Raw genomic sequence first — 14,517 nt, 5'->3', positions numbered from 1 at the left:
CCCATTTTAAGGTTCTGCTTTTCACGAGTTATCTTTGACCCGCATGTGTTTTCTGTTTGGAGCTTTACAGTAATTCACAATAAACAGCATCGGATATACAATGTAGGTCACGCCGGGTCACACCAAAGAAAAGCAAAAGTGAGAAGTATCGGAACCACATGAGAGAGCATTACAAGGAAATTCAACCACAAGCAACAAGAAATGCACTGTCATTAGATGCAGGATGTCGATCGAGACTCCTTGTTTTTGTTCAACAGAATCTCTTTTATTTTGTCTTTGAACTGCACAGGAAATGGTGAATAAGGTTGTTTAGGAAAGTCCCCTTTGTTCTAACTAAATACATATTTCTAGTAACTTAAAATTCACACAAATCTGTAAGTTCATAACTGTTTTGAAGCTCTCAGGCAAACCTTATTCAAGCACCCCAATAGCACTTCTTTTTTTTTCTTTTTTTTTTCTTCAAATGGAACCATTTGTCCGCAAGGCTTCAAGTTATACTGTGTGACCAGACAAAAAGGCCGTACTGCATATGAGAAACGTTTTTTCATCAAATTTCAGAAAGTCTTTGTGAAAATGTAAAAGGCTGAAAAATCTAGAAGAGCCGTTCAACTTCGGAACACACGACAAGTTCAGAGTTTACCTTCCAACGTGTAAAACAAGAGCATTTAAGTTCTATTGCCATCAGAAAAGTGAACGTCGTTATATTCCTCCGTTTTTTTAAAATACTTTGTTAATTCAGGGGACGTCTTCCACCTTTCAGCCCTCTGAGGAACATGACCGAACATTAATACAAGTTGTGGCTCCGCAATGAAAAAGAAAGAAAGACCTGCCAAAAGTAACAGGGTTGCATTCAAGACCACCACATTAATTAAACAATGTTTCAAAAAACTGACCCGTGATAAAATAGTATTTATTTTCTCATACATATACTTCATTTTGAGAGGGTTTTCACTGCATGGGGTACTCTTAAATATGTCATGAGTGTTTGAAAAACTTAGTAGTGTTTTGACTCAGAGGGGGTCTCAAAATGTTGACATTTTGTAAAAATCAATCATCTCTCCAAGACAAAAAACTACAAGGCTAAAGGTGGTATTAGAAATTAAGCACCAAACAATTATCTTTCCATTCAGTATAAATGGAAACATTGTGCAACCTGTTCAATGACCATAATGAACATGGCAAAAAATATGTTAATCTGATCATTAGACACTAATTACTCAAACGCAATCTGGACCCACATGTTGTGTTTGCTTTTGTAGAACCGTCGATCCCATAAAAGAACGTCGCGCTGATATTATAAGAAGTCTGTGGTTCCATTCACCAGCATTTATACAATCTGAGAGTCTAGTGATTCGACTTAGCAATATATTGAGCTATCGTATGACCATATCTCTATATTATAAAACAAAAACGAAGCAAAAATCTTTATCGTTAAGCTCTGTTATCAGTAATAGACCAGTGTCTCTGTAAGTTCTAGCTATATTCTCATGTACAAATATTCATATCAAAAGTTATACAGCACAATTCTCACCATTTTTCCTTTACAAGAACTTTGATTAGTGAACATTAAATGATTCACAAGTTTAGATGAAACCAAAAAAAAATTAAAAATGGTGCCGGCCTCAGTAAATAATAAAATATAGATATAACAAACACGTAACTAAAATCTGCTTCAGGCACAACTTAAATAAAGGCATTTGTGAAATCATCATATCAAATATGGCGCTTATGTCCAGTATCCATAGGCTGAAAACAAAAAAAGAAAAAAAAAAGAAATGATTTTATTTACAAACAGCTAAAATCTCTGACAGATTCATGCTTCACTTCACAACCTGAATTTGTCCTTAAAGTGCATGCAATAATAAGCAGTTTTTACCAAGTGGGATCTTGAGTTGTGAGAAGATAAACGGGTTGATCAAGCTAACGCCAATTGATCCTACATATCAAATGAAAGAAAAAGGTAAAAACTGTTGCCTAGAAAAGTGAGGGACCACAGTATACTGTATGCATAAGCACAATATGGAAGTATGACCAAAGTAAAAAATAAATAAAAATCAAATGAGTAAACTGACTTTGTCCAGTGACCCCATACAGTAATATTCACATTCAGAGCATAAAATAATATAACGAAATTAAATAAAAACTTGTTTAAAAAAAAAAAAAAAAAAAAAAGACAAAAAGCAGCTTAACACCACGGGGGAGTCCGCAGCTCACATTCCACAATGTCCCTCCATGTAACACACACATTAAGCATCATACGAACATGATGGGTTTCTACTTAAACATATCAAAGTGCCAATTTTTTACTAAAATTTCCTGATTTATTCAATTCATACCAAAAGGAGGAAATGGCATGGAGGAAAGAGTCTGTTGTTTTGAACACATAAGTTGTTTTTGAGTTACACTGACTAGGTTTTGATTCGTATGGACATGTTGCCGTAGATTCTTTTGTTTTTACTTCCCCCCCTTTCAAGTTTCACAAAAGAAGTCCTCATTGCACGTTAACGCCTCGATTTCAAAGATGTGATATCTAAGAGAGAAGAAAAGCAATGGAGAAAGGTATCCGGCTTTGCCACAGTGGACGTGACCAACGGTCAAGTGGACGTGAAAAGGGCACGGATATGTTGTCCTCTAAAGATAAATCCACTTTCATCTGTTGTCTTCTTTGGGGAAGTCCAGAGATCCCAGGCTTCCAAAACCGAGGCTTCTACTTTCTGTGTCAAAAGTGTTAATTTCTCTGTCCTGACGCTCCAACAAGTGCTTGATCTTTTCTGTACGCTCCTTCTGAAGGGCGGCCAGTTCCTCTTCAATCTGTAATCAAAAACACGATGGCCGTTATTTGGTTACATGGACGCTCATTTACAGACTGTAACTTAATGTGCACCACTATCGCAAAGACAACTGGATTGTTTCCATTTTTTTCGAAGGATCATTGACACAAGACAACACGATAGTTCAATCATTCATTTAGTGTATAATGGAGACAGCACGACAGGTGGAAGCAAGAGGAAAAGCTGCCAGTATGACTTAAATCACAAGTTTATAGTGAACCAATCTAAACAGAGATGATGTCATTATTCTATAACCTTTACATTATGCAATCAATATTTACATCACAACAATAAGTTCAACTCAAAAATGTGTCTATTGCCAGTTTAAAGGGATATTCCGGTGTAAGTTTAATCCATGGTCTAAATCACTGTGAAACTGTGTTAGACTCCCTCTTGAGAGATCAAGTTAGCAGACCGCTAATTTACGGAGTTCTATCAACCTCAGAAACAACCGCACGACAACAATACACTGCAGTAAATGGATCCAAATATAAACCGCCACCAAAAAGCCACAAATAATGCTCAGAACAGCACCTGTTCACAACATCTCAGCATATAGTCTGGGGCATCTAACCTTCGCTAGCTTAGCTAGGAAAGCTATTGGGATGCTAAAAACAGAGTTGAACTCTCCTCCATCAGCTTCCGGGTCAGGGAAGTCTCGACGCAACGATTACCGAGTGCGATTAGAAATGCTCAATTCCGTTCTTTTCCCTGTCCACTCTCGATAATAACTGTTATAAACTGGCAGGTAAGACACATATGAACTTTGATTGCTTTTCCATGGAGTCATAATCATACATTTTCATCCATGAGTCGCGGAACTCTACTGCACTAATCGAGTCGTCGGGACTTCCCGTCAACAGGAAACTGCTGCAGAAGAGTGGTAAATTTAGTCAGCTTTTCAGTGGAAATCCAGCTAAGCTAGCGGAGGTTAGATGCCTCGGACTGTTTGCTGAGACCCTATTTGTACTGTTGCTGAAGTTTGGTGCTGTTCTGAGCATTATTTGTGGCTTTTTGGTGGGGGTTTATATTTGGATCCATTTACTGCAATGTCTTGTTGTCCTGTGGTCGTTTCTGAGGTTGATAAAACTCCGTAAATTAGCGATCTGCTAATTTGATCTCTCGAGAGGGAGTCTAACACAGTTTCACGGTGATTTAGACCATGGATTAAATTTATACCGGAATATCCCATTAAGGTGTTTTGCCGTGCTAGCTGTGGGGTTTTGTTGTCAGTATCTCAAAGACTTTCAAAATAAGCCATCACAAAAGCTACCTGCTAAATCGCCATGAGAATTATTAGATATTTGTGGTTCCTAAAGGATTTATTTTAATGTCAGTGGTGGCTCCCCTTACCTTAAGTGTAAAATCTAATACTGAAACATGTAGGTGATATGTCACTTTCATTTATTGATCTATAACTGATAAATGGACTTGCAATTCTATATCCCTTTTTTCAGTCTACTCCAGTGTACTAGCTTCAACACACTTGTCACTTTCACACATTCATACACTAATGGCAGAGGCTGCCAGGCAAAGGTGCCAACCTGCTCATTAGGAGAAATTGGGGTCCAGTATCTTGCTCAAGGATACTCCATCAAGCAGCCAGGGGGGATGGGAATCAAACCAGCTACCTTCTGATTACTGGACGTCCTGCTCTACCTCCCACAATCTACCATCTCTTCTAGCTCCTTTTTTTTAACAATTGACATATATTTTATAGCCAAAACAATGAATCAGTCAATCAAGAAAATAATCAGAATATTAATCCAAAATAAAAACATCATCGGCCTTAGACCTGGCAACTTCATAACAACATTTTCACTCGCACCAAAGAGATTTAAATTTAAAAAAATTAAAAAAATTGCACATAGCAATGATATTAACTGAGGACTAGACACTACAGAATGCTGACTCATGCTCCTTCATGGATGAACACATTCTATTTCCTGTATGCCTGTACGATACATTTTCAACCATGTGTGAACGTCACTTTGTTTGTGTTTTATTCTGCTTTGTTTTCAATGATAAGCAAATTGTAACTACATTTTGAAAGGTGCTATATAAATTAACTTTATGTCGACTTTGCATACAAGATATTTGTAGGATAAGACTTGTGTCTGTGAATTTCCTTTTAAACAAAACATTAACAAACACATTTATAAATATTTCTTTGTAATACCAATGCTTTATATTTTGTGGCCAATGGAAGGGTTACTACTTTAATATTTTCTACAGATTGGGTTGTAATGGGGTTAGAAGAAAAGAAAAACAAGGATATGAGTCAGCAGCAACGCTGGCAGCTCTGTGGAGCTGTATTTAACGCAGTGTGATAAGCTTAATGCTGGTGTTGGCTTGCTAACATGCTCACAGTGACACTGTAAACATGCTGATGTAAAACAGCTAAAATGTTTAGTGTATTCAAAATCTTAGTTTTTTCTAAACAAGCACAAAACTACAGCACAGGTTGATTTCCTTAGTCATGCAGGTATTTAATAATAAACCAGAGTATTAAATAGATAAAAATTTTGTCCTGATGCTGACCTCTAATCCTGATGAAGACACGAATGGACGAACTTGATACACACTTTTAAAGGCGATTCATCCATTATTGATGACAACATTGCCATTCCAGGAGCTATACTTCTTACATGGCTACAACTATTCGAACAAAATATCAGGGATGTCCCGATCCGATCACGTGATCGAAAATCAGGGCCGATCACGTGGTTTAGACTCGATCGGAATCGGACGTTACATCCCGATTGGGATATATATATATATAGCCTATGTATATTTATTCTCATTATTTTTTATCAGATCTATAATAGTTCAAAACAAATGGGTAAAATGTGTGTGCGCAAGGTACGGGTCAGGTATTGGCAAACATAATGACCGGCCACTGCTGTCAACGTTTTTTGTGCTTCTGATTCATGTCTTCATGTCACTCCGCAAGTAGTCCATTCATTTGTCACGATGGAACTTCATTGAAAGCAGAGCTCCACCAAAGAGCCTGCAATCGTTGCGGAAGGTTATCTGATGTCCTGTCTCCTATATGCATTCTGCTGCTGGATTTTCAGCGCTGCCGCAAAAAAAAAATTTTTGTAGGTTTAATATCACGGGCAAATGGCAAATTTAAGTTGTGCACAGTGAAAGCACTACACCCCAAGTTATCTTGAAATCGAATATTATTGTCATTACTGCTATTTGTATAATTTCTACAAGTTACTGTTTAAGTTGAGTGACTGAAATCCTCGTCATCCTATTCCAAGGCTGTAACAGGCGACTCATCGAACTGGGGTGAAGTTAGTTTAAGGTTGGATATTAGGCGGACATTCACTCGGGTCCAGCTGTGACTTTACTGAGGTTCAGCCAGTGTCAGCAGCAGGAGGACGGTCAGCTCACCTCCCAGAGCCTCGCGCCTAATCGCTCGAAACTGATTTAGGGACTGTCATTAAATTACTTAGCATAAATACATTAATACAAATAATTGCAGTGTTTTCGATACCTTCCATGTCATGTGGCCCAGTGATTCCAATCCAGCTGCAGATTGTATTAGCAAACTGGAGAAATGAGGCACAGCTCTTTTTATTGTGTTTTAGTGCTTCCTCTATTTTATATGAATAATAATATGCAGAAATTGTGATTTTTTTTTTCTCAATAGCTTCCATGTCATGTGGCCCACTGACTTCTGAAACAGATTCTGTTTCCATAAAAAATCTATAATAATATAGAAAATAATGGTAAAAAAGTTCTCTAATGCTCAAGAGGTTGGACGTGTGGGGCGGACTATTTCTGTCTTAGCTGAAGCCGACAACGGGACAAAATAAATGTAAAGAGAGACATAGTGGAGCCGTATATTTTCCTGTTTTTTTGTTCTTTGCCAATTACACCTATGATAAGTGTTAAATGATGAAATAAGTTGAATAAAATTAAAAATAAGGGACATTCTGGATCTGTTTCTTCACTCTTCTTAATTTTTTTTTATGTATTATAGAAGTATCGGATCGGGAGTCAGTATCGGCAGTTGCTCAAAATCAAATGTCTCAGACTCGAACTTGAACCTGATCAGGACATCCCTACAAAATATTTGCACTTATTATTGTATTTCATGCACACAACATTGGGATCTGTGAGACTGTAATGAGGATGTGAGGCTAATGTTATCAAAACCAATGAAGGTCTTTGGATAGTAACAGCCTCTATCCATCTAAATGCCCTCATGACTTTTCAATCATCACAATCCCTGTGAACAAACGTGACGCTTTTGCCCAGTGTTCTGCCCATCTCCATGTCCACTGCAATCACTTTTTACGACTTTACTGAGTTAAGAACTGACTCCAGAGTCACCAGCCGCTCCTGCTAACCCTCACCCTCACCTGCCAGCGATGAGCATCACCAGCACAATGAGGTTAACCCCCAACTACATCTACTGCCACGCAGCACTTTGTATTTGTGGCAGTAATTAAGAATGCAGCCTCTAGGGACCACCAGACACTAAACTGTAAAATCTCACAGTGAAAGTGTTGCTGTAATCGTGCTATCAACATATAATATATCTCCCTGCCTACCTATCCTGAGGTCACTGTTGCACACATCATGTATTTATGTGATCTTAAACCTACCTTCTGTTCAAGGTGCGCTCTGCGTATGGAGACCTTCTGCTCAAGTTTCTGCTGCTCTCGCTCGTGTTGGGTCTCCATCTGTGACTTGGTTTTTCTCTGGTAGGCGTCCAGGAGCTCCATCTCTTGCTTCAGCTGCTGCTTCAGAGCTTGGCACTCCGCTTCCTGCTCTGCGTCTAATCGCATCTAGAGACCCAGCGAGACAGAGGTAGTTACAAACACATTAACACCAGGCAAAGGTTGGGCCTTTATGATCAAACTGCAGGCCAAAAAGTTTTTGCTAAAAGATTTACTGAACAACTGTGGCTTTAAATGGAGCACTAGGACTTTTCTGAGGTGAAGAGCGAATGTGTTGAACAAATAAATCAAGGATTAAGGATCATCGTACCGCTTGTGACGCCATCATCTCGTTGATGCTCTGCTCATACTGCTCCGCCAGTATAGCCAGCTTGCGTGTCTGCTCCTCTTTGAGGCTCTTCAGGATGGTCTTATGGTCGCCTTTGGGAGAGACCTCCAGCTGATGGTTCCGAAGAGCTTTGTACTGCTTGTTCTGCACTTTGCAAGTATCCTGGAACTGTTTCTTGATCTGCATCTCCAGTGTCTACATAGGGTTTAAAATTCCACTAATAAGTAATCAAAAAGATTTCAACATGGATGCAAAATAATTCTACAGAATAATGAACAAGATGTGGTGCAGTATCTTTCCTAAATTAACTGATACATTTGGATCATCAGAAACTCGAGTGAATTGATATTTACTGGCTATCAACTCAATCGGTTTTCAAAAGGACAAAGCTCCAGGCACCTTGAGGTTTCTGGGCTGCTGCCGCTGCTCCAGAGTGTGTTTCCTGTGGAGTTCTCTCTGCCGCCGGCCGTTGTACTCCTCCTGGTTGTCGAGCTCCGTCTGGTGCTGCAGCCGCATGAGTTCAATCCGCAGCTTCTGCAGCATCTGCAGCTGCCTGCGCTCCATGTCCTGGGTGGACTCGTCCTGCCGGATCATTAGGGCATGCTCCATCTCCTTCTGGGTCCTCTTCTTATTCAACTCCTGGGAGAAGAAGTTTGAATACTTGGTTGGGTTTAGAGGCAACAACAATACTTGGTTGGGTTTAGAGGCAACAACAATACTTGGTTGGGTTTAGAGGCAACAACAATACTTGGTTGGGTTTAGAGCCAACAACAATACTTGGTTGGGTTTAGAGGCAACAACAATACTTGGTTGGGTTTAGAGGCAACAACAATACTTGGTTGGGTTTAGAGGCAACAACAATACTTGGTTGGGTTTAGAGGCAACAACAATACTTGGTTGGGTTTAGAGGCAACAACAATACTTGGTTGGGTTTAGGCAACAACAATACTTGGTTGGGTTTAGAGCCAACAACAATACTTGGTTGGGTTTAGAGGCAACAACAATACTTGGTTGGGTTTAGAGGCAACAACAATACTTGGTTGGGTTTAGAGGCAACAACAATACTTGGTTGGGTTTAGAGCCAACAACAATACTTGGTTGGGTTTAGAGCCAACAACAATACTTGGTTGGGTTTAGAGCCAACAACAATACTTGGTTGGGTTTAGAGGCAACAACAATACTTGGTTGGGTTTAGGCAACAACAATACTCTGTTAGGTTGTGTTTTTCCCGGACTTTTCCCCTGAGTCACTTAGCTATGATTTTATAAAAATGTGATTGGTTTCACTCAGGGCCCTGGAGCAGCATTAATTATGATGCTATGAACAACACCAAATCGGTGATATCAGATTGCGCTCTAACTGTAATATAAAGTACAACGTGTGTTTTCTTCATATAAACGTTAATTATAAATCTGAAGTGACGTGCCAGCAAGCTTCTGGCATCTTGACATCTGTAATAGCTGATTAATCTGAAAATGCCAAAATCTTGTGATAAATTATCTCATTATCAAAAGAAAAAAGTAATTGCACCTACGTTCTCATAGTTTAGGTCCTCTTCTTTTTAACATCACATTTATTTTGCTTATATATTTCATTGATTTAGTGTTTTTTTATATACGTATGTAGATGACATATCACTTTATATACAATTTCAAAATTTTTGGAGTAATTTCTTAATTTGAGGTAGTCGGAAACCTGGATGAATTGAGTCAGTGACGACCTAAACAATAGCCACAACAAATGCCTCAGGTTCTTTTGACTTCAAGGTCCATATTTGTTTGTTCCAGGTGATGTGACTCACTTCAAAAACACAAGTTAAAATGTACAATTGTGCATTCTAGTTTTCAGCAGACAGACCATACAATCACTCTCACTGCTTGAAGTGAGTCAAGATTTCCAGTTAGCTATTTTCTTCAGTATAACATGGGTTGTACTGAGGTCCGACATGTTTACTGCCTTGCTAAGACCCTTTCCCACTGTGTCAATGTAGATTAGCACTCAGATCCTTGTTGAGTCCAGGTTGCCAATGGGAGAATGTACTGTTTTTCACAGTTTATATCATATAAAATCTGGATTGAATACCCTTGGAAGTTTTAAAAGATTAAAATCAGTTAATGAAACCGAATGCAAGTTGCAGCCGTATCCTTCACATTTTAATCAAAACCCACACAACTGTATTTTCTGTGGAATCTGGTCTTCAATCTGTTATCATGATCTTTTCACAAAATGTCCTTGTGTCCAAACATCTTGTGAGAAAAACAACAACAGTTGTATCCAAATATGTTATTCAGTTTTGACAGTTGTTATGTAATGTAAGGTAACCACATCACCTCTCTCAGCTGCTCCTGTTCAAACTCGTGCCTCCTGACCAGACTCCGCCGTTTGAGGGCCCTGCAGCTCCGGTCGTAGACCAGCCTCTGCTGGGCCAACAGATGAGCTTCTTCTTCAGCCTGAGAGCGCTGTATTGTTTCTTTGTGCCTGGACAGACGCTCCTGCTTCTCCTCCTTGGGTGTACAAGGGTCTTCGCTCATCTCCTGTAACGCCAACAGATAGAAAGCACAAGAACGACAGAACAGAGGGATGTGTTTCATGTTGATCAGATACAATGCAGGAGATAATCAACTCATGTTTGTTCATGATATTTACTTCTTTGATCTTGTCTTTGCAGAGCCTGTACTCCTTTTTCTGATTCTCTAAGAAAGTAGTCAGCTCTTTCTTTTGCTGAGCAACAATCTGTTGCTGGATCCTCCTCTCTTCAGCTGCCACTGACTTCATCTGTGATGAGACATTAAAACATTCGAATTATCACCCTTCATTGATCTCGAAACTGTCAAGAAAGCCGGCACAGACACAAGTTTGGTCTTGAAGTGAATTAAAAAACCCTCTGTGGTTTCCACCTCATTCATAAATAACACCTGCTGCTGAGGCTGTTACCTCTTTGTCGGTTTGAGCAGCGTGGCGTTTGGCCAGTCGTTCCAGCTCAATGTAAGTGTTGTTTGCATGTGTCTCTAGTTCCTTCTGCAGCCGGAGCCTATGCTCATCCATCTCGGCCTTTAGCCTGTTCTCCAGGGCGATCAGCTGCTTCTGGTGCTGCCGCCGCATGCGCTTATACCCAGACATCTGCTCCCGCAGCTCAAAGTCCTGCTCATGCTCCTGGATCTACCTGATGACCTAGACGTGGGTGGGTTTGGAGGGGGGGGGGGGACACAGGAAGCAGGAAGTAAAAGAAACGAAGCAGCAAAATGAAGACAGATAGCTGGTAAGTCACAAGATATGGCCTAAAAAGAGACCACGTAGAGGAGAGACACAGCCACGGTAACCAGATAACTTAACTAGAGTTGATAAATATTACAGAAGTCTGACAATCCAGCATCAGTGTCACACAAAAGGAGGTCAAAGCCTCTGCTGTTTTAATCCCATTAACCATTAATTAACCAATCAGCTGCTTCAGCCGATGAATAACTCACATTTACACGACACCACTACTGTCTGTGAGAGGGGCTGTCGAGGACTGTCGTGTGGGAGAGGAACGTGGAAATGCATCATTTAAATCTCATTGGTAACAGACATCGGGGCAGATTTATACGACGTACGTAGAAAATGCAACGCGCACACATAAAAGCAAAGGCAGAGAGGGGAGCTGAGGATGGAAAAAATGACATCCATTAACAGGATCCGGTTGCCATGACTACAGATGTACAGCTGAGAACACAGACACCCCTTCCCTCCCCTCCTCACCTCCTCCTCATCCTCCCCCCTTCCTCCAACCCCCCTCCCGCCGCCAGCACGCACGCACGCACACACACACACACACACACACACACACGCACGCTCTCTCACACACACTCACACACACACACACACACACACACGCACGCACTGACACGCGCGCACGTATTTCCTATGCAAACGGCGGAGAGAGGGGAGCCGCGTACCAAAGATGCTGATTTGATGGTGGCAATGTGTTCACAGATCTTGCAGTCGGTGAGAGACCGGCTCTTGTGAGAAGTAGGCCGCAGCTCTGGCCTGGTGTCCCTGTGCACAGCCTCATCCCTCACGCAAGCATGGTCCTGCAGGGGGGGAGGAAAAGGAGGAGATAGTGGGGCTGGGTGCTTCCCAGGCCCGCCGCACTCGCCGTTCCTGCTAGAGCTGCTGTTATTGCCGAATCTCCCTGAATGCAGCACACATCCAGCTTTAAATGCATCCTTCCCCCGCTTGATCCCCCGCTACTGTCTGCAAGTTCTTCCTAACAGAGAAAAGGGCATTGCCAAACAATTGCAGGCACCACCGAGGAGGCAGCTACTGGATGTAGTCGTCTTTTTTTTCTTCTTCTTCTTTCTTTTTTTTCCTTCTCTTTCCTCCTCTGCTGGCGTCCCCCTCTTCCCAAAGAGGAGGAACCGAGCGGCTCCGGTGGAGAAGGGTGAATTATGCAATGCCTACCATTGATAATCGGTGGAAGATAGCACAGGGATGTGTTTTACCGCCACTCTCCTTCTCCGTTTCAAAATGCAAGAAATGTTTGGGAGGAAAAATCACTTTCCCTGTGTTCCAGTGGTCGCATGTGGCACCATGTTGAAAAATACTGGGATCAGATAAGGCACATCCAAACATGGTTTCCCCCCGAACGTGTCGCCCGACGATCCGTTTGTATTCCACTCGAATTTCTGTCCTACATTTACAGCGCACTTGGTCATGGTAGGTGGTTCTGGTGCCTTCTATTCATCTCTTTCCTCTGTCCCTCTTCTACACTCCCCCTTCCTTTAAAGAGACACCGCAATACTACAGGCACCTCTCAGCGAGCCTCAACTTCCTCAGTATCACACTCCCATCACCAGATCCTTCAGCAGGAGAGAGAAATATCACTGGAGAGATCCACTAATACTGTCAGGAACGATGAACACCGATGGAGATGACACAGGTGGGAGAGACCGGGGACAGGTGTGCAATTTTTCCCCAATTCCTCCAAAAAACGTTCACATTGGAGCGGCTAATTTCTTGTATCATGAATCTGAATGTGTCAACCGCTCCAACAAGGCGTTTTAGTGGTTTAATGAAATATGCACATGTTGCAAAATTGATTTAAATGGTATATACATAATACATCTGTCAAATACTTCAAATTTAAAAAAGATAATTTATCAATTAGGTCTTTATTTTTTCACATTATTTGAAAACAAAAATTGGAAGCCGTCAAATGACAGTTTGTCTGTCGCCCTCTCTCTGAATCTGTCATCCTGCAAAACAAAAACACATTTCCACTGACTGTTAGCATGCAGCTAGTTATCGCTAACTCAGCATGTCATTTTATGACATTTTACTGTCCATTTGCAGATTAACAGCGATATTTATTGTATTACTTCATCTGCATATTGATGACATTTCTGGAAATAGGCAAGCATTAGAAACGAAAGGCCTACATAAACTAGATTGGTTAGCTAGCTAATGTAAATTATAAAGGCGCTTAGGTATTCTTAATTTAAATTAAACTTGGTTCAGAGGCAGTCAAATTATCGCCAGCAGTTTTTTCACCTCATGTCATGTGGTGCCTACATTACCCACAATGCCTCTGCAGCCACAAAAAGTTTTATACTACTTTTTTCCCCAAATATGCAGCAGTACTCTCCAAGACCTGTAAACACGCTTGGTGGAGTCAGACTTTAAGTCCAGTAAGATTGACTCTCTAACTTGCTTTAAATTTTAGAACTTAAATTTTATTTATTTTATAGGCAACGAGAAAGTTATTTCTCCTATTACTCGCCGTGGCCACTAGAGGGCCAAACAGGGACAAACATTTAACTGCGGCCTCTATCCACAGTGCTGAATACGTATATTTCAACGCATCAAATGTGCTGTTACGGCTGCTGCTACTATCAGCATAGTATATACTGCTAGTGATTCTAATTAGACCATTGCAGCCACCTAACAATTAGCTGGCTAGCTATAGCAACGTCGCAATACAGTGTTAGTGTACAGAATGAGATTTCTGCGTGGAGTTTGCATGTTCTCCTTGTGCTTGCGTTGGTTTCCTTTGGCACTCTGGCAACTGGTTTGGGCTGTCCACTGACCCTCAGGGACCGGTTAGTTTCACTATGTTGTACCAAGTTTGAATGTGATAAAGAATGTTGAACAGGAAGTTGACAGGGGAGGAGGGATGCTTTTTGAAGGTGCAGGGAAGGGGCTTCAGCACAGAGCAACTCAGTGGGGGTGTCACTGAGTATCCGCTGGACGTGTTAATGTATGTTAAGAGTCTGTTCGCCAAAAGTTTTGTTTTTCTCTGAACGGACATATTCCTTTGTGTTGGTCAGGAAGCACAAAAGAAAGAAATGAACAAATGAAGGGAGAGAAATTATTTTGCTTTAAAAAGGTTCATAGCTGATTGTTGAGTTGGGGGACCCCGGGCGTCAGTATCTGGCGAGTTTGGTATGAAACTCAACAAAACTGGACCTCTATTCCCGTTTTGAAATGATTCTTGCTCGCTTGAATCTTGTACAAGATAAAACCTCAAACGATTTCTGTGAAAACCCCCTGGCATTCCTTAAAGAATCTTTATATTTTCTCGACAGTGTTTGTTTAATGGTTCATTAATCTTTGGTCAGAGATTTACACACCACATAACTTAGGTTCTCTGCTCCTAGATCAGCATATCATTACCATCTCGTAG

General features: G+C 40.9%; 1 protein-coding gene across 2 annotated transcripts; it reads right to left on the bottom strand.

Annotated features, from left to right (window-relative positions):
• Positions 1–243: 243 nt before the first annotated feature.
• Positions 244–12,755, bottom strand: taok3b (TAO kinase 3b). Of its 2 annotated transcripts, none has more exons than XM_030436666.1 (8): positions 11,792–12,755; positions 10,791–11,027; positions 10,503–10,631; positions 10,187–10,399; positions 8,256–8,495; positions 7,839–8,051; positions 7,454–7,636; positions 244–2,811 (listed from the first exon to the last, which is right to left on the bottom strand). In XM_030436666.1, exons 2-8 carry the CDS (start codon positions 10,974–10,976, stop codon positions 2,650–2,652), a joined length of 1,326 nt encoding a protein of 441 aa, XP_030292526.1. In that variant the 5' UTR covers positions 10,977–11,027; positions 11,792–12,755; the 3' UTR covers positions 244–2,649. The 2 variants fall into 2 exon arrangements, with proteins under 2 accessions (XP_030292526.1, XP_030292527.1); XM_030436667.1 differs by having other exon boundaries at positions 10,187–10,390; positions 11,792–12,754.
• Positions 12,756–14,517: the final 1,762 nt, after the last annotated feature.

The sequence above is a fragment of the Sparus aurata genome, chromosome 12 (assembly GCF_900880675.1).
Source record: "Sparus aurata chromosome 12, fSpaAur1.1, whole genome shotgun sequence".
Classification (NCBI taxonomy): Eukaryota; Metazoa; Chordata; class Actinopteri; order Spariformes; family Sparidae; genus Sparus; species Sparus aurata.
Note: the sequence above shows the minus strand (reverse complement) of the source record. Positions and strands in the feature narration are given on the sequence as shown.

Excerpts from the sequence above, each read along its gene's own strand:
- taok3b (XM_030436666.1), bottom strand. The coding sequence starts at position 10,976 with ATGTCTGGGTATAAGCGCATGCGGCGGCAGCACCAGAAGCAGCTGATC. Across the intron at positions 10,400-10,502 it reads GCAAAGACAAGATCAAAGAA|GCGTTACAGGAGATGAGCGA; the intron begins GTAAATATCATG and ends TTCTATCTGTTG. Across the intron at positions 8,052-8,255 it reads AGCAGCCCAGAAACCTCAAG|ACACTGGAGATGCAGATCAA; the intron begins GTGCCTGGAGCT and ends AACCCTATGTAG.